We start from the raw sequence: 26,500 nt of genomic DNA on the forward strand, positions 1-26,500 counted from the left end.
AGGTTACACACAGCCCTTCTACAATCTACCAACTGTCCTGTAGACACACAACAAGGTTACACACAGCCCCTCTACAATCTACCAACTGTCCTGTAGACACACAACAAGGTTACACACAGCCTCTCTACAATCTACCAACTGTCATGTAAACACACAACAAGGTTACACACAGCCCCTCTACAATCTACCAACTGTCCTGTAGACACACAACAAGGTTACACACAGCCCCTCTACAATCTACCAACTGTCCTGTAGACACACAACAAGGTTACACACAGCCCCTCTACAATCTACCAACTGTCCTGTAGACACACAACAAGGTTACACACAGCCCCTCTACAATCTACCAACTGTCCTTTAGACACACAATCCTGTAGACACACAACAAGGTTACACACAGCCCCTCTACAATCTACCAACTGTCCTGTAGACACACAACAAGGTTACACACAGCCCCTCTACAATCTCCCAACTGTCCTGTAGACACACAACAAGGTTACACACAGCCCCTCTACAATCTACCAACTGTCCTGTAGACACACAACAAGGTTACACACAGCCCCTCTACAATCTACCAACTGTCCTGTAGACACACAAGGTTACACACAGCCCCTCTACAATCTACCAACTGTCCTGTAGACACACAACAAGGTTACACACAGCCCCTCTACAATCTCCCAACTGTCCTGTAAACACACAACAAGGTTAGATTATTATTTTTATATAATGTCTGTGTCCCAAATGGCATCCTATTCCCTATATAATGCACTACATTTCACCAGGGCCCATAGGTATCTGGTCCAATCTAGTACACTACTAGGAGATAGGATGCCATTTGGGACAAAGCCCAAGTATAAACTGACTAGCCAGTAAACAATAGTGTTTTATAAACAGACTGTTCCGTTTCCCACAGAGACCAGTCAGAATGTCAGGAGGGGGTGGTGACCTCTGTAAGAGAGAGAGAGAGATGAGGAAGAGAGAGCGAGAGAGAGAGAGAGATGAGAGAGCGAGAGAGAGAGAGAGAGAGAGAGATGAGAGAGAGAGCGAGAGCGAGAGATGAGAGAGAGAGAGAGAGATGAGAGAGCGAGAGAGAGATGAGAGAGCGAGAGAGAGAGAGAGAGAGAGAGAGAGAGAGATGAGAGAGCGAGAGAGAGAGAGAGATGAGAGAGAGTGAGAGCGAGAGATGAGAGAGCGAGAGAGAGAGAGAGAGATGAGAGAGCGAGAGAGAGATGAGAGAGAGAGAGAGAGACACACACACACACACCTTTCCTGTAGTAACTACCTCAGTAAATAGACTCTTCCTTTCCTGTAATAACTAATCTAATCCGCTACACAATATTCACAGAGCTGATGGCTGGACGGACGGGTCGGGGTGGGAGGGAGGGAGGGACAGAGTAATGATCTTGATAATACGGCCAGATGATGAGATTAGAGATTATAATCATATATCCAGGTCAATGTGTTAACCTCACTGAGAGAGATACCACTCACACACAAACACACACACACACACATGTACAGTACATTGTGTAATATACCGATGGTCCCTAACTAGCTCCATAGGGATATCCAAAGTGAAACCACATTTACCACGAGCATTACAATCGGGTCGCGTGCAGCTGCACTCCGAATTGCTGAGTACTTGTGTGCTGCCAGCTGTGGGCATGTGGTCAGGACTGAAATAAACCCAACCTTCATTTACGTTCTGACATACTCAATTACAAAACTACATTTTGGACGAGACTGACTTTATGACAAAAATGATCCTATAGTAGTTCAATTCTGACAGCAGAATAAACGTTTCTGACAAATACTGATACCACATAAGTTGTTTTTTAGGGGAGGGAGGTCTCTTTAAGGGGGGGGGGGGGCTCTTTAAGGGAGGGCGGGAGGTCTTTAAGGGAGGGAGGGAGGTCTTTAAGGGATGGAGGGAGGTCTTTAAGGGAGGGAGGTCTTTAAGGGAGGGAGGGCTCTTTAAGGGAGGGAGGGAGGTCTTTAAGGGAGGGAGGGAGGTCTTTAAGGGGGGGGGGCTCTTTAAGGGAGGGAGGGAGGTCTTTAAGGGAGGGAGGGAGGTCTTTAAGGGAGGGAGGGCTCTTTAAGGGAGGGAGAGAGGTCTTTAAGGGACCGAGGTCTTTAAAGGAGGGAGGTAGGGAGGGGTAGGGAGGTCTTTAAAGGGGGAGGGAGATCTTTAAGAGGGAGTTTTTTAAGGGGGGGAGAGAGGTCTTTGGGAGGGAGTTCTTTAAGGGAGGTAGGGCTCTTTAAGGGAGTGAGGGAGGTCTTCAAGGGGGAGGGAGGTCTTTAAAGGGGGAGCGAGGTCTTTAAGACGGAGGTCTTTAAGGGGGAGAAGGAGGTCTTTGGGAGGGAGGGCTCTTTAAGGGAGGGAGGGGGGTATTTAAGGGAGGGAGGGCTCTTTAAGGGAGGGAGGGAGGTCTTTAAGGGAGGGAGGGCTCTTTAAGGGCACCTAAAGGGAGGGAGGTCTTTAAGGGGGGGGGCTCTATAAGGGAGGGAGGGAAGTCTTTAAGGGAGGGAGGGCTCTTTAAGGGAGAGAGGGAAATCTTTAAGGGAGGGAGGGCTATATAAGGGAGGGAGAGAAGTCTTTAAGGGAGGGAGGGCTCTATAAGGGAGAGAGGGAAGTATTTAAGGGAGGGAGGGTGGGCTATATTAGGGAGGGAGAGAAGTTTTTAAGGGAGGGAGGGCTCTATAAGGGAGAGAGGGAAGTATTTAAGGGAGGGAGGGCGGGCTATATAAGGGAGGGAGAGAAGTCTTTAAGGGAGGGCGGGCTATATTAGGGAGGGAGGGAAGTCTTTAAGGGAGGGAGGGCTCTATAAGGGAAAGAGGGAAGTCTTTAATGGAGAGAGGTCTGTAGTACAGTAATTCAACAGCTAACTACACTGTAGTCTCTATTCAGTCTGGATCCCTGAAGCGTTACAGATCACGTGACGGAGATGTAAAGGTCATTTCATATTGAGACGTGAATACAGTGTCCGCTAACACCAGAACATTTACATTTCAATCCCGCTGTAACGCTGAACTTCAGCGATACGGCTTGAATAGAGCCCTATGTGACTGGGCTCATCATCACAGACCACCTGACAACAACAACACATAGTTAGTGGGAATCCTGCAGCAGCCAACCATCCAATACGTATGACTGTACAGTCTTATGTATGACTGTTATCCTTTTAATGGTTTGCATTAACAATGTATTTTCAGCGTCTTTTTGTGGTCCTGAATATTTAAAACGGTGAACCGTCGCTGAGGTCAAGGCCCTCTGGAAACGATGGGTCTCATTTTCCAAACAGAGACATTCATTATGTTCTCTTCCTGACTGGAGATAGCTGTGACATTAATGAGTGTGTGTGTGTGTGGTCGGTGTTACCTGTCGGCTGTCGTGTTTGGAGGAAGAGCTGCTGTTGCTGTGTGAGGGGGAAGAGATCTTGTGAGACATGGCTGAACTCCTCTCCTCTGAGCCCATCTCCATGCAGTCCGTCTCCCTGCCCCTGCAGTCCGTCTCCCTGGGGCTTGAGGATCCTCTCTCCTTGGGACTTGGGCTTCTCTGGGTCAGTGAGGCGCTGCAACCTTGTCCATCTGGAACTTCCCCGTCACTGAGAGAGAGAGATAGAGAGAGAGAGAGAGAGAGAGAGAGAGAGAGAGAGAGAGAGAGAGAGAGAGAGAGAGAGAGAGAGAGAGAGAGAGAAGAGGGATTGGAGAGGGAGAGAGAAAGAGAGAGAGAGAGAGAGAGAGAGGGGGGATTGGAGAGGGAGAGAGAGAGAGAGAGAGAGAGAGAGAGAGAGAGAGAGAGAGAAGAGGGATTGGAGAGGGAGAGGCAGGGATGTTATTGATCTTTAAGAACATTTAATTGACACCATTTAGCTAATAACTATTGTACATACATAGCAAATTCAAATGCAAAAAAAGATTTTAAAAAGGTCACTGTTGAAGAGAGAGTTCACATATCAGATGAAGGGAGAACTGAAGTCCAAAAAGCTTTGAAGCTCCTTAGTCTCACTGGGAACCACAACCACTCTGAGCGAGAGAGATGTTGTTCTGACAGAGTGCTTCCTTTCAGCTGTGTCTGTGTCCCAAATGGAGCCCTATTCTCCAAATGGTTCACTACGTTTGACCAGAGGGTCAAAAGAGAATAGGGGCCCATTTGGGACGAAGCCTGTGATTCACTGTGCTGGTGAGTCATGGTCCAACAGTATGGACTGTCAACATTCATCAACGTACATACAGTGTGATGAACAGACACTTGTGCCCCCTTAATTGAAGTAAAATAGAAACAAATATTAATGTGCAATAATTACCGCTTGATCATACAGGATAGTGGTGAATAAATATCACATCACTGTCTGGCAACTAAGGTGAAAAATAGACTACTGTCTTTGGTGTGTATCAGTAGATGAGCTTCACAGTGTGTGTGTGTGTGTGTGTGTGTGTGTGTGTGTGTGTGTGTGTGTGTATGTGTGTGTGTGTGTGTGTTGTTGTGAGAATGATAAACAACCTGGATGAACTAAGGTAACTGTAAATTATACCGTCAGTTCACAAGGCAACATACATCAGGCAATCAATGCAACATGCTTTACTGATGCTAAAAGAACAGAGGTGCTACTGAATGTGTGGCCAATCAATCTCACTGGAGTTCCAATCAATCTCACTGGAGTTCCAATCAATCTCACTGGAGTTCCAATCAATCTCACTGAAGTTCCAATCAATCTCACTGGAGTTCCAATCAATCTCACTGGAGTTCCAATCAATCTCACTGGAGTTCCAATCAATCTCACTGGAGTTCCAATCAATCTCACTGGAGTTCCAATCAATCTCACTGGAGTTCTAATCAATCTCACTGGAGTTCCAATCAATCTCACTGGAATTCCAATCAATCTCACTGGAGTTCTAATCAATCTCACTGGAATTCCAATCAATCTCCCTGGAGTTCCAATCAATCTCACTGGAATTCCAATCAATCTCACTGGAGTTCTAATCAATCTCACTGGAATTCCAATCAATCTCACTGGAGTTCTAATCAATCTCACTGGAATTCCAATCAATCTCCCTGGAGTTCCAATCAATCTCCCTGGAGTTCCAATCAATCTCCCTGGAGTTCCAATCAATCTCACTGGAGTTCCAATCAATCTCCCTGGAATTCCAATCAATCTCACTGGAGTTCCAATCAATCTCAGTGGAATTCCAATCAATCTCCCTGGAGTTCCAATCAATCTCACTGTAGTTCCAATCAATCTCACTGGAGTTCCAATCAATCTCCCTGGAAATTCCAATCAATCTCACTGGAGTTCCAAAGTAGTTTCTTTACAGCAATTCGACCATGAAGGCCTGATTTACTCCTGTGTGTCTGTTACTTGAACTCTGTGAAGCATTTATTTGGGCTGCAATTTAAGGTGCAGTTAACTCTAATGAACGTATCCTCTGCAGCAGAGGTAACTCTGGGTGTTCCTTTCATGTGGCGGTCCTCATTAGAGCCCGTTTCATCATTGCACTTGATGGTTTTTGCGACTGCACTTGAAGAAACTTTCAAAGTTCTTGACATTTTCTTGACTGACCTTCATGTCTTAAAGTGATGATAGACTGATGGACTCTTCTGCTTATTTGAGTTGTCCTTGCCAAAATATGGACTTGGACTTTACCAAATAGGGCTATCTTCTGTATACCACCCCTACCTTGTCACAACACAACTGATTGGCTCAAACGCATTAAGGACAGAAATTCCAAAAATGAACTTTTAAAAAGGCACACCTGTTAATTGAAATGCATTCCAGGTGACTACCTCATGAAACTGGTTGAGAGAATGCCAAGAGTGTGCAAAGCTGTCATCAAGGCAAAGGGTGACTAATTTAAAGAATCTCAAATCTAAAACATATTTGTTTTTGTTTAACACTTTATTTGGTTACTACATGATTCCATATGTGTTATTTCAGTATAGATGTCTTCACTATTATTCTAAAATGTAGAAAATAGTCAAAATAAAGAAAAACCCTGGAATGAGTAGGTGTTCCAAACTTTTGACTGGTACGGTAGACATTTGAAGTCTGAAGTTTACATACACCTTAGCCAAATACATTTAAACTCAGTTTTTCACAATTCCAGATATTTAATCCTAGTAAAAATTCCCTGTCTTAGGTCAGTTAGAATCACCACTTTATTTTAAGAATGTGAAATAATAGTAGAGAGAATGATTATTTCAGCTTTTATTTCTTTCATCATATTCCCAGTGGGTCAGAAGTTTACATAATGTACACTCAGTATTAGTATTTGGTAGCATTGCCTTTAAATAGTTTAACTTGGGTCAAACATTTCATGTAGCCTTCCACAAGCTTCCCACAATAAGTTGGGTGAATTTTGGCCCATTCCTCCTGACAGAGCTGGTGTAACTGAGTCAGGTTTGTAGGCCTCCTTGCTCGCACACGCTTTTTCAGTTCTGCACACACATTTTCTATAGGATTGAGGTCAGGGCTTTGTGATGGCCACTCCAATACCTTGACTTTGTTGTCCTTAAGCCATTTTGCCACAACTTTGGAAGTATGCTTGGGGTAATTGTCCATTTGGAAGACCCATTTGCGACCAAGCTTTAACTTTCTGACTGATGTCTTGAGATGTTGCTTCAATATATCCACATAATTTCCCTCCTCATGATGCCGTCTATTTTGTGAAGTGGACCAGTCCCTCCTGCAGCAAAGCACCCCCACAACATGATGCTGCCACCCCAGTGCTTCACAGTTGGGATGGTGTTCTTCGGCTTGCAGACCTCCCCCTTTTTCTTCCAAACAAACATAAGTATGGTCATTATGGCCAAACAGTTCTATTTTTGTTTCATCAGACCAGAGGACATTTCCACAAAAAATACAATCTTTGTCCCCATGTGCAGTTGCAAACCGTAGTCTGGCTTTTTTATGGTGGTTTTGGAGCAGTGGCTTCTTCCATGCAGATTATGTCGATATAGGACTCGTTTTACTGTGGATATAGATACTTTTGTACCTGTTTCCTACAGCATCTTCACAAGGTCCTTTGCTATTGTTCTGGGATTGATTTGCACTTTTCGCACCAAAGTACGTTCATCTCTAGGAGACAGAACGCGTCTCCTCCCTGAGCGGTATGACGGCTGCCTGGTCCCATGGTGTTTATACCTGCGTACTATTGTTTGTACAGATGAATGTGGTAGCTTCAGGCATTTGGAAATTGCTCCCAAGGATGAACCAGACTTGTGAAGGTCTTACATTTTTTCCTGAGGTCTTGGCTGATTTCTTTTGATTTTCCCATCATGTCAAGCAAAGAGGCACTGAGTTTGAAGGTAGGCCTTGAAATACATTCACAGGTACACCTCCAATTGACTCAAATTATGTCAATTAGCCTATCAGAAGCTTCTAAAGCTATGACATAATTTTCTGGAATTTTCCAAGCTGTTTAAAGGCACAGTCAACCTAGTGTAAGTAAACTTCTGACCCACTGGAATTGTCATACAGTGAATTATAAGTGAAATAATCTGTCTGTAAACAATTGTTGGAAAAATGACTTGTGTCTTGCACAATGTAGATGTCCTAACTGACTTGCCAAAACTATAGTTTGTTTGAGTGTTTGAAAAACGAGTTTTAATGATTCCAACCTAAGTGTATGTAAACTTTGAAAAACGAGTTTTAATGATTCCAACCTAAGTGTATGTAAACTTTGAAAAACGAGTTTTAATGATTCCAACCTAAGTGTATGTAAACTTTGAAAAACGAGTTTTAATGATTCCAACCTAAGTGTATGTAAACTTTGAAAAACGAGTTTTAATGATTCCAACCTAAGTGTATGTAAACTTTGAAAAACGAGTTTTAATGATTCCAACCTAAGTGTATGTAAACTTTGAAAAACGAGTTTTAATGATTCCAACCTAAGTGTATGTAAACTTTGAAAAACGAGTTTTAATGATTCCAACCTAAGTGTATGTAAACTTTGAAAAACGAGTTTTAATGATTCCAACCTAAGTGTATGTAAACTTTGAAAAACGAGTTTTAATGATTCCAACCTAAGTGTATGTAAACTTTGAAAAACGAGTTTTAATGATTCCAACCTAAGTGTATGTAAACTTTGAAAAACGAGTTTTAATGATTCCAACCTAAGTGTATGTAAACTTTGAAAAACGAGTTTTAATGATTCCAACCTAAGTGTATGTAAACTTTGAAAAACGAGTTTTAATGATTCCAACCTAAGTGTATGTAAACTTTGAAAAACGAGTTTTAATGATTCCAACCTAAGTGTATGTAAACTTTGAAAAACAAGTTTTAATGATTCCAACCTAAGTGTATGTAAACTTTGAAAAACGAGTTTTAATGATTCCAACCTAAGTGTATGTAAACTTTGAAAAACAAGTTTTAATGATTCCAACCTAAGTGTATGTAAACTTTGAAAAACAAGTTTTAATGATTCCAACCTAAGTGTATGTAAACTTTGAAAAACGAGTTTTAATGATTCCAACCTAAGTGTATGTAAACTTTGAAAAACAAGTTTTAATGATTCCAACCTAAGTGTATGTAAACTTTGAAAAACGAGTTTTAATGATTCCAACCTAAGTGTATGTAAACTTTGAAAAACGAGTTTTAATGATTCCAACCTAAGTGTATGTAAACTTTGAAAAACGAGTTTTAATGATTCCAACCTAAGTGTATGTAAACTTTGAAAAACGAGTTTTAATGATTCCAACCTAAGTGTATGTAAACTTTGAAAAACGAGTTTTAATGATTCCAACCTAAGTGTATGTAAACTTTGAAAAACGAGTTTTAATGATTCCAACCTAAGTGTATGTAAACTTTGAAAAACGAGTTTTAATGATTCCAACCTAAGTGTATGTAAACTTTGAAAAACGAGTTTTAATGATTCCAACCTAAGTGTATGTAAACTTTGAAAAACGAGTTTTAATGATTCCAACCTAAGTGTATGTAAACTTTGAAAAACGAGTTTTAATGATTCCAACCTAAGTGTATGTAAACTTTGAAAAACGAGTTTTAATGATTCCAACCTAAGTGTATGTAAACTTTGAAAAACAAGTTTTAATGATTCCAACCTAAGTGTATGTAAACTTTGAAAAACGAGTTTTAATGATTCCAACCTAAGTGTATGTAAACTTTGAAAAACAAGTTTTAATGATTCCAACCTAAGTGTATGTAAACTTTGAAAAACAAGTTTTAATGATTCCAACCTAAGTGTATGTAAACTTTGAAAAACGAGTTTTAATGATTCCAACCTAAGTGTATGTAAACTTTGAAAAACAAGTTTTAATGATTCCAACCTAAGTGTATGTAAACTTTGAAAAACGAGTTTTAATGATTCCAACCTAAGTGTATGTAAACTTTGAAAAACGAGTTTTAATGATTCCAACCTAAGTGTATGTAAACTTTGAAAAACGAGTTTTAATGATTCCAACCTAAGTGTATGTAAACTTTGAAAAACTTCCGACTTCAAATGTACGTATATATTATTATTTTGTCTTAGTATGCTGTCTGTAGGTCTGCCTGTCTGTAGGTCTGTCTGTCTGTCTGGGATGGGATAGTATGAAGAATGGTTCATTTCCACTGGATCACATGCCATGTTAACCACTAAACCCCCTGAAGTCAGCCAGTCAGGATCTCTATACAGCCGGGGGCCAAGGTCTGCATCCCAAATGGCACCCTATTCCCTATATAGATTAGTGCACTAGTTTTGAACTGAGCCCTATGGGATCCTAGTCAAGAGTGGTGCACTATGTAGGGAATAGGGTACCATTTGGAACACAAACCACGTGTGTCTCACCAAGTAACAGCGTGTGTGTGTGACAGGTGTGTGACTAGGTGAGTGTGATGTTACCATAGAGATATATACCGTATACTGTATTATATGTAATATAGGCTATATAAAAGGTTATAATTCTGTGGTATACAGCATCTCCCACCAGCCCCAGCCTCATACCAGCCCAGCCCAGTCCAGTCTAGCCCAGTTCAGCACAGTTCAGCCCTGCTCAGCCCATACTAGTCCAGCCAGTCCAGTTCAATCCAGTCTAGTCAAGTCGAGCCTAGTCTCCCATCAGTCATGCAGTCTGTAGGGCTGCTACTCTGCTACACACCAAGGTTAATCACATTACCCAGCTTCCTCCTCCACTGCATCATGTCTAGTAGGCTACAGTCTCTGGGGTTTCACAGAGAGTGGGCCTGACGGTCACCTGACACCCCCTTACAGAGCTCTGCTACACACCAAGGTTAATCACATTACCCAGCTCTGTTTCCAGCAACACTCAGCTTCCTCCTCCACTGCATCACGTCTAGTAGGCTACAGTCTCTGGGGTTTCACAGAGAGTGGGCCTGACGGTCACCTGACACCCCCTTACAGAGCTCTGCTACACACCAAGGTTAATCACATTACCCAGCTCTGTTTCCAGCAGCACTCAGCTTCCTCCTCCACTGCATCACGTCTAGTAGGCTACAGTCTCTGGGGTTTCACAGACAGTGGGCCTGACGGTCACCTGACACCCCCTGCCTGTCCCTGTCCTGTAGTCAAACCCAGGATCCATCTCCACTCTCCCATCACACACACACACACACGCACACACACACACGCACACACACACACACACACACACACACACACACACACACACACACACACACACACACACACACACACACACACACACACACACACACACACACACACACACACACACACACACACACACACACACACACACACACACACACAAAATCTTTTTAAACCCTCTATGCTCATTTGAGACCCCTCTTTCAAAGTCACTGAGATATCTTCTTCTAGCCATAGTTGCCAAAATAATGGGCAACTGGGCATTTTTATACATGACCCTAAGCATGATGGGATGTGAATTGCTTAATTAACTCAGCAACCACACCTGGTGTCTATTTACATGTATCTCTCATTTACTCAAGTGTTTATTTTGGCAGTTACCTGTACACCTTATTGCTCTAATACAAATTTGTATCCCATAGTGGAAACCTACAGGAGGGTATCTCTCCAGGAACAGGGTTGGAGTTAAAACCTACAGGAGGGTATCTCTCCAGGAACAGGATTGGAGTTAAAACATACAGGATGGTAGTTCTCCAGGAACAGGGTTGGAGATAAAAACCTACAGGAGGGTAACTCTCCAGGAACAGGGTTGGAGTGAAAACCTACAGGAGGGTAACTCTACAGGAACAGGGTTGGAGTGAAAACCTACAGGAGGGTAACTCTCCAGGAACAGCTTTATAGAGCCCTGCGCTAGAACCTGACGGAAGAGACTACTGAGGCAATGAATATCTTATCTTAAGATAATATCTTATTAAAATGAAAGGTAACCTAGTTACAAGAGGTCATATATTTTATGAGACAATCAGTGTTTCTGACCCAAACTCAACCCCTTATCAAATAAAATGACTATGTCTGAAGTGCCTATTAAAGTCAAATGAATAGGTGGAAGGCTTCAGGTCTCAAACCCTGTTATTGAATAGCTGTGTCATAGGGATTTCCAGCCATACGCCCACACACACACACACACACACACACACACACACACACACACATACACACACACACACACACACACACACACACACACACACACACACACACACACACACACACACACACACACACACACACATACACACACACACACACACACACATACACACACACACACACACCCCCCCGCCCACCCACACACACATACGTTCCTTTGAAAGCATCTCTCTGTCATCATAGAGTTCCTACTTGCGTCCATAAATAACCACACAATGCCTGGCCAAACAGCGCGTGGGGAAGGTGACTAAGGTATGGAGAATATTCCAGTAAACCCAGGGAGTACTGTCACACCGTCTCTGTGACCAAGTGAGATCACACATTCAAGAGCACATGCACAGACACACAACCTAGTTCACCCAGGTTGTTTATCATCCTCACAACGACACACTGTCACACACACACACACACACAACCACACACACACACACACACATACACACACACACACACACACACACACACACACACACACACAGCCCTGCCCCCATGGTGCCACAGATGGATCATGTACAGCTCTTCCCTGATCAATAGAAAAGCCTCCATCTGAAATAGGAGATTAAGGAAGAATAGGAGGAGGATATTATTGTAGAGGAGTAAGGAGGAATAGGAGGAGGATATTATTGTAGAGGAGGAAGGAGGAATAGGAGGAGGATATTATTGTAGAGGAGTAAGGAGGAATAGGAGGAGGATATTATTGTAGAGGAGTAAGGAGGAATAGGAGGAGGATATTAATGTAGAGGAGGAAGGAGGAATAGGTGGAGGATATTAATGTAGAGGACGAAGGAGGAATAGGAGGAGGATATTAATGTAGAGGAGGAAGGAGGAATAGGAGGAGGATATTATTGTAGAGGAGTAAGGAGGAATAGGAGGAGGATATTATTGTAGAGGAGTAAGGAGGAATAGGAGGAGGATATTAATGTAGAGGAGTAAGGAGGAATAGGAGGAGGATATTAATGTAGAGGACGAAGGAGGAATAGGAGGAGGATATTAATGTAGAGGAGGAAGGAGGAATAGGAGGAGGATATTAATGTAGAGGACGAAGGAGGAATAGGAGGAGGATATTAATGTAGAGGAGTAAGGAGGAATAGGAGGAGGATATTAATGTAGAGGAGTAAGGAGGAATAGGAGGAGGATATTAATGTAGAGGAGGAAGGAGGAATGGGAAGAGGATATTAATGTAGAGGACGAAGGAGGAATAGGAGGAGGATATTATTGTAAAGGAGGAAGGAGGAATAGGAGGAGGATATTAATGTAGAGGAGGAAGGAGGAGTAGGAGGAGGATATTAATGTAGAGGAGGAAGGAGGAATAGGAGGAGGATATTAATGTAGAGGAGGAAGGAGGAATAGGAGGAGGATATTAATGTAGAGGAGGAAGGAGGAGTAGGAGGAGGATATTAATGTAGAGGAGGAAGGAGGAATAGGAGGAGGATATTAATGTAGAGGAGGAAGGAGGAATAGGAGGAGGATATTATTGTAGAGGAGTAAGGAGGAATAGAAGGAGGATATTAATGTAGAGGGGGAAGGAGGAATAGAAGGAGGATATTAATGTAGAGGAGGAAGGAGGAATAGGAGGAGGATATTAATGTAGAGGAGGAAGGAGGAATAGGAGGAGGATATTAATGTAGAGGAGGAAGGATGCATAGGTGGAGGATATTAATGTAGAGGAGGAAGGAGGAATAGGAGGAGGATATTAATGTAGAGGAGGAAGGAGGCATAGGTGGAGGATATTAATGTAGAGGAGGAAGGAGGAATAGGAGGAGGATATTAATGTAGAGGAGTAAGGAGGAATAGGAGGAGGATATTAATGTAGAGGAGGAAGGAGGAATAGGTGGAGGATATTAATGTAGAGGAGGAAGGAGGAATAGGAGGAGGATATTAATGTAGAGGACGAAGGAGGAATAGGAGGAGGATATTAATGTAGAGGAGGAAGGAGGAGTAGGAGGAGGATATTAATGTAGAGGAGGAAGGAGGAATAGGAGGAGGATATTAATGTAGAGGAGGAAGGAGGAATAGGAGGAGGATATTATTGTAGAGGAGTAAGGAGGAATAGAAGGAGGATATTAATGTAGAGGGGGAAGGAGGAATAGAAGGAGGATATTAATGTAGAGGAGGAAGGAGGAATAGGAGGAGGATATTAATGTAGAGGAGGAAGGAGGAATAGGAGGAGGATATTAATGTAGAGGAGGAAGGATGCATAGGTGGAGGATATTAATGTAGAGGAGGAAGGAGGTATAGGAGGAGGATATTAATGTAGAGGAGGAAGGAGGCATAGGTGGAGGATATTAATGTAGAGGAGGAAGGAGGAATAGGAGGAGGATATTAATGTAGAGGAGTAAGGAGGAATAGGAGGAGGATATTAATGTAGAGGAGGAAGGAGTAATAGGTGGAGGATATTAATGTAGAGGAGGAAGGAGGAATAGGAGGAGGATATTAATGTAGAGGACGAAGGAGGAATAGGAGGAGGATATTATTGTAGAGGAGTAAGGAGGAATAGGAGGAGAATATTAATGTAGAGGAGTAAGGAGGAATAGGAGGAGGATATTAATGTAGAGGAGGAATAGGTGGAGGATATTAATGTAGAGGAGGAAGGAGGAATAGGTGGAGGATATGAATGTAGAGGAGGAAGGAGGAATAGGAGGAGGATATTAATGTAGAGGACGAAGGAGGAATAGGAGGAGGATATTATTGTAGAGGAGTAAGGAGGAATAGGAGGAGGATATTAATGTAGAGGAGTAAGGAGGAATAGGAGGAGGATATTAATGTAGAGGAGGAAGGAGGAATAGGTGGAGGATATTAATGTAGAGGAGGAATAGGAGGAATAGGAGGAGGATATTAATGTAGAGGACAAAGGAGGAATAGGAGGAGGATATTAATGTAGAGGAGGAAGGAGGAATAGGAGGAGGATATTATTGTAGAGGAGTAAGGAGGAATAGGAGGAGGATATTAATGTAGAGGAGTAAGGAGGAATAGGAGGAGGATATTAATGTAGAGGAGGAAGGAGGAATAGGTGGAGGATATTAATGTAGAGGAGGAATAGGGGGCATAGGAGGAGGATATTAATGTAGAGGAGGAATAGGGGGCATAGGAGGAGGATATTATTGTAGAGGAGTAAGGAGGAATAGGAGGAGGATATTAATGTAGAGGAGGAAGGAGGAATAGGTGGAGGATATTAATGTAGAGGAGGAATAGGGGGCATAGGAGGAGGATATTAATGTAGAGGAGGAATAGGGGGCATAGGAGGAGGAAACACTTGAACGAAAATGCATGAATGACTATGTGTGTGTGTCGTGTGTGTGCTGTGTATCACCAGCCAGCCAGCACACCATTCCTAATCAACGTCATTCCACAAGATCTGGGCCTGTATTTACACTGTTTCTCATCAACGTCATTCCACAAGATCTGGGCCTGTATTTACACTGTTTCTCATCAACGTCATTCCACAAGATCTGGGTATTCACAAAGTGTCTCAGAGTAGGAGAACTAATGTAGGATCAGGTCATTGTGATTTAAAAGGTGTTGTGAATACGGGCCACACACCACAGATAGAAATATGGTGGATATCACAGCAAATAAAGTGCACATGATGTATGCCATCCCAAATGGCACCATATTCCCTTCCTAGTGCACTACTTCTGGGACCATAGAGAACAGGGTGCCAGTAGGGGATTCATGTGAAATCAGCCAGCGAGATTTAATGAGATGTCGGATTAGCAGCTCTATGGAGGGAGATGTCTAGCGACACACACACACTAACAGGCTGACTACAGCGCGCAAGCGTTGCAAAATAAATGTAGAAATCTATATTATTCAATTATTACACCCACTGCTGGCGAGCGCTTACGAGCGTCTGCGTTGCCAAGGGCTAAAATAGAAGTATATTTCTGACGCAGATCGCGCTGCAAGTCCTGCCTCTCCCATTTCCTCATTGGTTTATAGAAGCAGATACCCACGTGCCATCTCCTCATTGGTTATACCCACATGGGTGACTGAAAGACGAAATAGGTCGTGGTGGTAATGCACCTCATTTATGAAAGTTTTCAATCGCAATATAAAGTCAAGAGACGAAAAAGCCTGGAAGGATGAGAGAGGACTAGAAACGATTCGGTTGACCGTTTTATGTGTGGATTAAATGGTGGAGTCGAGGACCTTGTGCATTTCAGGTAAAATAACAACTCAATGTTAATATCCCAGGACAAATTAGCAAGCTACAGCAAGCTAGCTAAATAGGACAAATTAGCAAGCTACAGCAAGCTAGCTAAATAGGACAAATTAGCTAGCTACAGCAAGCTAGCTAAATAGGACAAATTAGCTAGCACGTGCAAGCTAACTAGCTACATTTCCATAAATGTTTCATGCTTTTCGACCTGTCCCCAAATGAATGTAATTGGTTCAGAGTTTGTCCTGATGTTTTAACCTGCGTGTCGTGATGTTTGGTGTAGGGGAACAAAATACATTCATGCACGATGGCGCACGCAGCCGGTTTGGGTTCCGTGTAACGAACACAAGTTTGTTAGTCTAATGGCCATTCTGTCCTTGTTGTTACTCACTCAACAACGCCTCCCTCCATGTTGTGGTTTTTGGCAAAACATTTTGGAGGCTCGCTCAGCCCCTCTGATCACCACAGGCCTAAAACGGAGTGTTGGAGGGAGTGTGATGGTGTGTGGATGGGTGGAGGGAGTGTGATGGTGTGTGGAGGGGTGGAGGGAGTGTGATGGTGTGTGGAGGGGTGGAGGGAGTGTGATGGTGTGTGGAGGGGTGGAGGGAGTGTGATGGTGTGTGGAGGGGTGTGATGGTGTGTGGAGGGGTGGAGGGGGTGTGATGGTGTGTGGAGGGGTGGAGAGAGTATGATGGTGTGTGGAAGGGTGGAGGGGGTGTGATGGTGTGTGGAGGGGTGTGATTGTGTGTGGAGGGGTGGAGGGGGTGCGATGGTGTGTGGAGGGGTGGAGGGGGTGTGATGGTGTGTGGAGGGGTGGAGGGGGTGTGATGGTGTGTGGAAGGTTGGAGGCGGTGTGATGGTGTGTGGAGGGGTGGAGGGGGTGTGATGGTGTGTGGAGGGGTGGGGGAGTGTGATGGTGTGTGGAGGGGTGGAGGGGGTGTGATGGTGTGTGGAGGGATGGGGGGGGGGGGTGGGGGGGTGGGCAGTAGCAAGGGTCTCTTGGCTTGGATGACGAGTCCTTAGTGTAAGAAAGGGCCAAACTGACTTAGAGCAGACTAAGTCTGTGATGGAAGAGAGAGAGAGAGAGAGAGAGAGAGAGAGAGAGAGAGAGAGAGAGAGAGAGAGAGAGAGAGAGAGAGAGAGAGAGAGAAGACTGGGGCCAAACCAGACTTAGAACAGTGAAGGGCACTAAGTATGTGATGGAAGAGAGAGAGAAGACTGGGGCCAAAGTCTTACAGATTAATGGTTTATTTCCACCAATAAAAATAGCCTGTTCCACATGTTAAGTAAATAGTAGTGCACTAAATAGAGAATAGGGTGCTGTTTGGGACACATCTACACAATCTAGTTAGAGACCATCTACCCGGAGACAAAACAACATTTTCAACATCCTTGAGATTCTGGAGATTCAGACCAGAAAGTCATTCTATGCTCAAAGTGAATCCTTCATCCTGTTATAAAACAGTTATCTAGTCTGGTGAAGACTGGAGAAGCACACGTGGTGTTGCCTTCCATTGCACATTTCAGTGTGGGGGACTTTAATACAACAGCCCTGCTGGATTGCCTCTCACTGTTTCTATGTGGTAGTACTATAGGCATGTATCCTGGCATGTCTATAAAATGGGCTGTTTCAGCCTGTTTTGTAGTAGGCAACACCCAGCCTATGACTCACAGAGACACGTCTCAGAGAAGAACCCCCACACAACAGCATTCCTGGGAAACAGTGGTGTTTACAAAAATGACAAGACTTAAGCTCTGAAGGCGGCTGCTGCTCTGCTATTACGTGCAACAGTTACAGAGATGTAAAATACTATACTCCCACTCTGAAGACACTATGAGTAGACAGTTACAGAGATGTAAAATACTATACTCCCACTCTGAAGACACTATGAGTAGACAGTTACAGAGATGTAAAATACTATACTCCCACTCTGAAGACACTATGAGTAGACAGTTACAGAGATATAAAATACTATACTCCCACTCTGAAGACACTATGAGTAGACAGTTACAGAGATGTAAAATACTATACTCCCACTCTGAAGACACTATGAGTAGACAGTTACAGAGATGTAAAATACTATACTCCCACTCTGAAGACACTATGAGTAGACAGTTACAGAGATGTAAAATACTATACTCCCACTCTGAAGACACTATGAGTAGACAGTTACAGAGATGTAAAATACTATACTCCCACTCTGAAGACACTATGAGTAGACAGTTACAGAGATGTAAAATACTATACTCCCACTCTGAAGACACTATGAGTAGACAGTTACAGAGATGTAAAATACTATACTCCCACTCTGAAGACACTATGAGTAGACAGTTACAGAGATGTAAAATACTATACTCCCACTCTGAAGACACTATGGGTAGACAGTTACAGAGATGTAAAATACTATACTCCCACTCTGAAGACACTATGAGTAGACAGTTACAGAGATGTAAAATACTATACTCCCACTCTGAAGACACTATGAGTAGACAGTTACAGAGATGTAAAATACTATACTCCCACTCTGAAGACACTATGGGTAGACAGTTACAGAGATGTAAAATACTATACTCCCACTCTGAAGACACTATGAGTAGACAGTTACAGAGATGTAAAATACTATACTCCCACTCTGAAGACACTATGAGTAGACAGTTACAGAGATGTAAAATACTATACTCCCACTCTGAAGACACTATGAGTAGACAGTTACAGAGATGTAAAATACTATACTCCCACTCTGAAGACACTATGAGTAGACAGTTACAGAGATGTAAAATACTATACTCCCACTCTGAAGACACTATGAGTAGACAGTTACAGAGATGTAAAATACTATACTCCCACTCTGAAGACACTATGAGTAGACAGTTACAGAGATGTAAACTACTATACTCCCACTCTGAAGACACTATGAGTAGACAGTTACAGAGATGTAAAATACTATACTCCCACTCTGAAGACACTATGGGTAGACAGTTACAGAGATGTAAAATACTATACTCCCACTCTGAAGACACTATGAGTAGACAGTTACAGAGATGTAAAATACTATACTCCCACTCTGAAGACACTATGGGTAGACAGTTACAGAGATGTAAAATACTATACTCCCACTCTGAAGACACTATGAGTAGACAGTTACAGAGATGTAAAATACTATACTCCCACTCTGAAGACACTATGAGTAGACAGTTACAGAGATGTAAAATACTATACTCCCACTCTGAAGACACTATGAGTAGACAGTTACAGAGATATAAAATACTATACTCCCACTCTGAAGACACTATGAGTAGACAGTTACAGGAGTAAAATACTATACTCCCACTCTGAAGACACTATGAGTAGACAGTTACAGGAGTAAAATACTATACTCCCACTCTGAAGACACTATGAGTAGACAGTTACAGAGATGTAAAATACTATACTCCCACTCTGAAGACACTATGAGTAGACAGTTACAGAGATGTAAAATACTATACTCCCACTCTGAAGACACTATGAGTAGACAGTTACAGAGATGTAAAATACTATACTCCCACTCTGAAGACACTATGAGTAGACAGTTACAGAGATGTAAAATACTATACTCCCACTCTGAAGACACTATGAGTAGACAGTTACAGAGATGTAAAATACTATACTCCCACTCTGAAGACACTATGAGTAGACAGTTACAGAGATGTAAAATACTATACTCCCACTCTGAAGACACTATGAGTAGACAGTTACAGAGATGTAAAATACTATACTCCCACTCTGAAGACACTATGAGTAGACAGTTACAGAGATGTAAAATACTATACTCCCACTCTGAAGACACTATGAGTAGACACTATGAGTAGACAGAGACAGAGATGTAAAATACTATACTCCCACTCTGAAGACACTATGAGTAGACAGTTACAGAGATATAAAATACTATACTCCCACTCTGAAGACACTATGAGTAGACAGTTACAGAGATGTAAAATACTATACTCCCACTCTGAAGACACTATGGGTAGACAGTTACAGAGATGTAAAATACTATACTCCCACTCTGAAGACACTATGAGTAGACAGTTACAGAGATGTAAACTACTATACTCCCACTCTGAAGACACTATGAGTAGACAGTTAAAGATATGTAAAATACTATACTCCCACTCTGAAGACACTATGAGTAGACAGTTACAGAGATGTAAAATACTATACTCCCACTCTGAAGACACTATGAGTAGACAGTTACAGAGATGTAAAATACTATACTCCCACTCTGAAGACACTATGAGTAGACAGTTACAGAGATGTAAAATACTATACTCCCACTCTGAAGACACTATGAGTAGACAGTTACAGAGATGTAAAATACTATACTCCCACTCTGAAGACACTATGAGTAGACAGAGACAGAGATGTAAAATACTATACTCCCACTCTGAAGACACTATGAGTAGACAGTTACAGAGATGTAAAATACTATACTCCCACTCTGAAGACACTATGAGTAGACAGTTACAGAGATGTAAAATACTATACTCCCACTCTGAAGACACTATGAGTAGACAGTTACAGAGATGTAAAATACTATACTCCCACTCTGAAGACACTATGAGTAGACAGTTACAGAGATGTAAAATACTATACTCCCACTCTGAAGACACTATGAGTAGACAGTTACAGAGATGTAAAATACTATACTCCCACTCTGAAGACACTATGAGTAGACAGTTACAGAGATGTAAAATACTATACTCCCACTCTGAAGACACTATGAGTAGACAGTTACAGAGATGTAAAATACTATACTCCCACTCTGAAGACACTATGGGTAGACAGTTACAGAGATGTAAAATACTATACTCCCACTCTGAAGACACTATGAGTAGACAGTTACAGAGATGTAAAATACTATACTCCCACTCTGAAGACACTATGAGTAGACAGTTACAGAGATGTAAAATACTATACTCCCACTCTGAAGACACTATGAGTAGACAGTTACAGAGATATAAAATACTATACTCCCACTCTGAAGACACTATGAGTAGACAGTTACAGAGATGTAAAATACTATACTCCCACTCTGAAGACACTATGAGTAGACAGTTACAGGAGTAAAATACTATACTCCCACTCTGAAGACACTATGAGTAGACAGTTACAGGAGTAAAATACTATACTCCCACTCTGAAGACACTATGAGTAGACAGTTACAGAGATGTGAAATACTATACTCCCACTCTGAAGACACTATGAGTAGACAGAGACAGAGATGTAAAATACTATACTCCCACTCTGAAGACACTATGAGTAGACAGTTACAGAGATATAAAATACTATACTCCCACTCTGAAGACACTATGAGTAGACAGTTACAGAGATGTAAAATACTATACTCCCACTCTGAAGACACTATGAGTAGACAGTTACAGAGATGTAAAATACTATACTCCCACTCTGAAGACACTATGGGTAGACAGTTACAGAGATGTAAAATACTATACTCCCACTCTGAAGACACTATGGGTAGACAGTTACAGAGATGTAAAATACTATACTCCCACTCTGAAGACACTATGAGTAGACAGTTACAGAGATGTAAAATACTATACTCCCACTCTGAAGACACTATGAGTAGACAGTTACAGAGATGTAAAATACTATACTCCCACTCTGAAGACATTATGAGTAGACAGTTACAGGAGTAAAATACTATACTCCCACTCTGAAGACACTATGAGTAGACAGTTACAGAGATGTAAAATACTATACTCCCACTCTGAAGACACTATGAGTAGACATTTACAGAGATGTAAAATACTATACTCCCACTCTGAAGACACTATGAGTAGACAGTTACAGAGATGTAAAATACTATACTCCCACTCTGAAGACACTATGAGTAGACAGTTACAGAGATGTAAAATACTATACTCCCACTCTGAAGACACTATGAGTAGACAGTTACAGAGATGTAAAATACTATACTCCCACTCTGAAGACACTATGAGTAGACAGTTACAGAGATGTAAAATACTATACTCCCACTCTGAAGACACTATGAGTAGACAGTTACAGAGATGTAAAATACTATACTCCCACTCTGAAGACACTATGAGTAGACAGTTACAGAGATGTAAAATACTATACTCCCACTCTGAAGACACTATGAGTAGACAGTTACAGAGATGTAAAATACTATACTCCCACTCTGAAGACACTATGAGTAGACAGTTACAGAGATGTAAAATACTGTACTCCCACTCTGAAGACACTATGAGTAGACAGTTACAGAGATGTAAAATACTATACTCCCACTCTGAAGACACTATGAGTAGACAGTTACAGAGATGTAAAATACTATACTCCCACTCTGAAGACACTATGAGTAGACAGTTACAGAGATGTAAAATACTATACTCCCACTCTGAAGACACTATGGGTAGACAGTTACAGAGATGTAAAATACTATACTCCCACTCTGAAGACACTATGAGTAGACAGTTACAGAGATGTAAAATACTATACTCCCACTCTGAAGACACTATGAGTAGACAGTTACAGAGATGTAAAATACTATACTCCCACTCTGAAGACACTATGAGTAGACAGTTACAGAGATATAAAATACTATACTCCCACTCTGAAGACACTATGAGTAGACAGTTACAGAGATGTAAAATACTATACTCCCACTCTGAAGACACTATGAGTAGACAGTTACAGGAGTAAAATACTATACTCCCACTCTGAAGACACTATGAGTAGACAGTTACAGGAGTAAAATACTATACTCCCACTCTGAAGACACTATGAGTAGACAGTTACAGAGATGTAAAATACTATACTCCCACTCTGAAGACACTATGAGTAGACATTTACAGAGATGTAAAATACTATACTCCCACTCTGAAGACACTATGAGTAGACAGTTACAGAGATGTAAAATACTATACTCCCACTCTGAAGACACTATGAGTAGACAGTTACAGAGATGTAAAATACTATACTCCCACTCTGAAGACACTATGAGTAGACAGTTACAGAGATGTAAAATACTATACTCCCACTCTGAAGACACTATGAGTAGACAGTTACAGAGATGTAAAATACTATACTCCCACTCTGAAGACACTATGAGTAGACAGTTACAGAGATGTAAAATACTATACTCCCACTCTGAAGACACTATGAGTAGACAGTTACAGAGATGTAAAATACTATACTCCCACTCTGAAGACACTATGAGTAGACAGTTACAGAGATGTAAAATACTATACTCCCACTCTGAAGACACTATGAGTAGACAGTTACAGAGATGTAAAATACTGTACTCCCACTCTGAAGACACTATGAGTAGACAGTTACAGAGATGTAAAATACTATACTCCCACTCTGAAGACACTATGAGTAGACAGTTACAGAGATGTAAAATACTATACTCCCACTCTGAAGACACTATGAGTAGACAGTTACAGAGATGTAAAATACTATACTCCCACTCTGAAGACACTATGAGTAGACAGTTACAGAGATGTAAAATACTATACTCCCACTCTGAAGACACTATGAGTAGACAGTTACAGGAGTAAAATACTATACTCCCACTCTGAAGACACTATGAGTAGACAGTTACAGAGATGTAAAATACTATACTCCCACTCTGAAGACACTATGAGTAGACAATTACAGAGATGTAAAATACTATACTCCCACTCTGAAGACACTATGAATAGACAGTTACAGAGATGTAAAATACTGTACTCCCACTCTGAAGACACTATGAGTAGACAGTTACAGAGATGTAAAATACTATACTCCCACTCTGAAGACACTATGAGTAGACAGTTACAGAGATGTAAAATACTATACTCCCACTCTGAAGACACTATGAGTAGACAGTTACAGAGATGTAAAATACTATACTCCCACTCTGAAGACACTATGAGTAGACAGAGACAGAGATGTAAAATACTATACTCCCACTCTGAAGACACTATGAGTAGACAGTTACAGAGATGTAAAATACTATACTCCCACTCTGAAGACACTATGAGTAGACAGTTACAGAGATGTAAAATACTATACTCCCACTCTGAAGACACTATGAGTAGACAGTTACAGAGATGTAAAATACTATACTCCCACTCTGAAGACACTATGAGTAGACAGTTACAGAGATGTAAAATACTATACTCCCACTCTGAAGACACTATGAGTAGACAGTTACAGAGATGTAAAATACTATACTCCCACTCTGAAGACACTATGAGTAGACAGTTACAGAGATGTAAAATACTATACTCCCACTCTGAAGACATTATGAGTAGACAGTTACAGGAGTAAAATACTATACTCCCACTCTGAAGACACTATGAGTAGACAGTTACAGAGATGTAAAATACTATACTCCCACTCTGAAGACACTATGAGTAGACATTTACAGAGATGTAAAATACTATACTCCCACTCTGAAGACACTATGAGTAGACAGTTACAGAGATGTAAAATACTATACTCCCACTCTGAAGACACTATGAGTAGACAGTTACAGAGATGTAAAATACTATACTCCCACTCTGAAGACACTATGAGTAGACAGTTACAGAGATGTAAAATACTATACTCCCACTCTGAAGACACTATGAGTAGACAGTTACAGAGATGTAAAATACTATACTCCCACTCTGAAGACACTATGAGTAGACAGTTACAGAGATGTAAAATACTATACTCCCACTCTGAAGACACTATGAGTAGACAGTTACAGAGATGTAAAATACTATACTCCCACTCTGAAGACACTATGAGTAGACAGTTACAGAGATGTAAAATACTATACTCCCACTCTGAAGACACTATGAGTAGACAGTTACAGAGATGTAAAATACTGTACTCCCACTCTGAAGACACTATGAGTAGACAGTTACAGAGATGTAAAATACTATACTCCCACTCTGAAGACACTATGAGTAGACAGTTACAGAGATGTAAAATACTATACTCCCACTCTGAAGACACTATGAGTAGACAGTTACAGAGATGTAAAATACTATACTCCCACTCTGAAGACACTATGAGTAGACAGTTACAGAGATGTAAAATACTATACTCCCACTCTGAAGACACTATGAGTAGACAGTTACAGGAGTAAAATACTATACTCCCACTCTGAAGACACTATGAGTAGACAGTTACAGAGATGTAAAATACTATACTCCCACTCTGAAGACACTATGAGTAGACAATTACAGAGATGTAAAATACTATACTCCCACTCTGAAGACACTATGAATAGACAGTTACAGAGATGTAAAATACTGTACTCCCACTCTGAAGACACTATGAGTAGACAGTTACAGAGATGTAAAATACTATACTCCCACTCTGAAGACACTATGAGTAGACAGTTACAGAGATGTAAAATACTATACTCCCACTCTGAAGACACTATGAGTAGACAGTTACAGAGATGTAAAATACTATACTCCCACTCTGAAGACACTATGAGTAGACAGAGACAGAGATGTAAAATACTATACTCCCACTCTGAAGACACTATGAGTAGACAGTTACAGAGATGTAAAATACTATACTCCCACTCTGAAGACACTATGAGTAGACAGTTACAGGAGTAAAATACTATACTCCCACTCTGAAGACACTATGAGTAGACAGTTACAGGAGTAAAATACTATACTCCCACTCTGAAGACACTATGAGTAGACAGTTACAGAGATGTAAAATACTGTACTCCCACTCTGAAGACACTATGAGTAGACAGTTACAGAGATGTAAAATACTATACTCCCACTCTGAAGACACTATGAGTAGACAGTTACAGGAGTAAAATACTATACTCCCACTGAAGACACTATGAGTAGACAGTTACAGAGATGTAAAATACTATACTCCCACTCTGAAGACACTATGAGTAGACAGTTACAGAGATGTAAAATACTATACTCCCACTCTGAAGACACTATGAGTAGACAGTTACAGAGATGTAAAATACTATACTCCCACTCTGAAGACACTATGAGTAGACAGTTACAGAGATGTAAAATACTGTACTCCCACTCTGAAGACACTATGAGTAGACAGTTACAGAGATGTAAAATACTATACTCCCACTCTGAAGACACTATGAGTAGACAGTTACAGAGATGTAAAATACTATACTCCCACTCTGAAGACACTATGAGTAGACAGTTACAGAGATGTAAAATACTATACTCCCACTCTGAAGACACTATGAGTAGACAGTTACAGAGATGTAAAATACTATACTCCCACTCTGAAGACACTATGAGTAGACAGTTACAGAGATGTAAAATACTATACTCCCACTCTGAAGACACTATGAGTAGACAGTTACAGAGATGTAAAATACTATACTCCCACTCTGAAGACACTATGAGTAGACATTTACAGAGATGTAAAATACTATACTCCCACTCTGAAGACACTATGAGTAGACAGTTACAGAGATGTAAAATACTATACTCCCACTCTGAAGACACTATGAGTAGACAGAGACAGAGATGTAAAATACTATACTCCCACTCTGAAGACACTATGAGTAGACAGTTACAGAGATGTAAAATACTATACTCCCACTCTGAAGACACTATGAGTAGACAGAGACAGAGATGTAAAATACTATACTCCCACTCTGAAGACACTATGAGTAGACAGTTACAGAGATGTAAAATACTATACTCCCACTCTGAAGACACTATGAGTAGACAGTTACAGAGATGTAAAATACTATACTCCCACTCTGAAGACACTATGAG

The 26,500-nt window shown here is 41.3% G+C and overlaps 1 protein-coding gene across 4 annotated transcripts in view; it reads right to left on the reverse strand.

Annotated features, from left to right (window-relative positions):
* The window catches only part of LOC110515064 (oxysterol-binding protein-related protein 3), a 129,201-nt gene that overhangs the window by 64,001 nt on the left and 38,700 nt on the right, over positions 1-26,500 (reverse strand). For 2 of the 4 annotated variants that reach the window (XM_090187202.1, XM_090187215.1), the window contains exon 2: positions 3,380-3,588. In XM_090187202.1, the coding sequence (XP_090043328.1) occupies positions 3,380-3,481 (102 nt within the window). In that variant the 5' untranslated portion in view covers positions 3,482-3,588. Of the gene's footprint in view, positions 1-3,379; positions 3,603-26,500 lie in introns of those variants that run through there. The other 2 variants (XM_090187198.1, XM_090187209.1) reach the window with 1 other exon arrangement.

The sequence above is a fragment of the Oncorhynchus mykiss genome, chromosome 2 (assembly GCF_057628025.1).
Source record: "Oncorhynchus mykiss isolate SJ-2025 chromosome 2, ASM5762802v1, whole genome shotgun sequence".
NCBI lineage: Eukaryota > Metazoa > Chordata > Actinopteri > Salmoniformes > Salmonidae > Oncorhynchus > Oncorhynchus mykiss.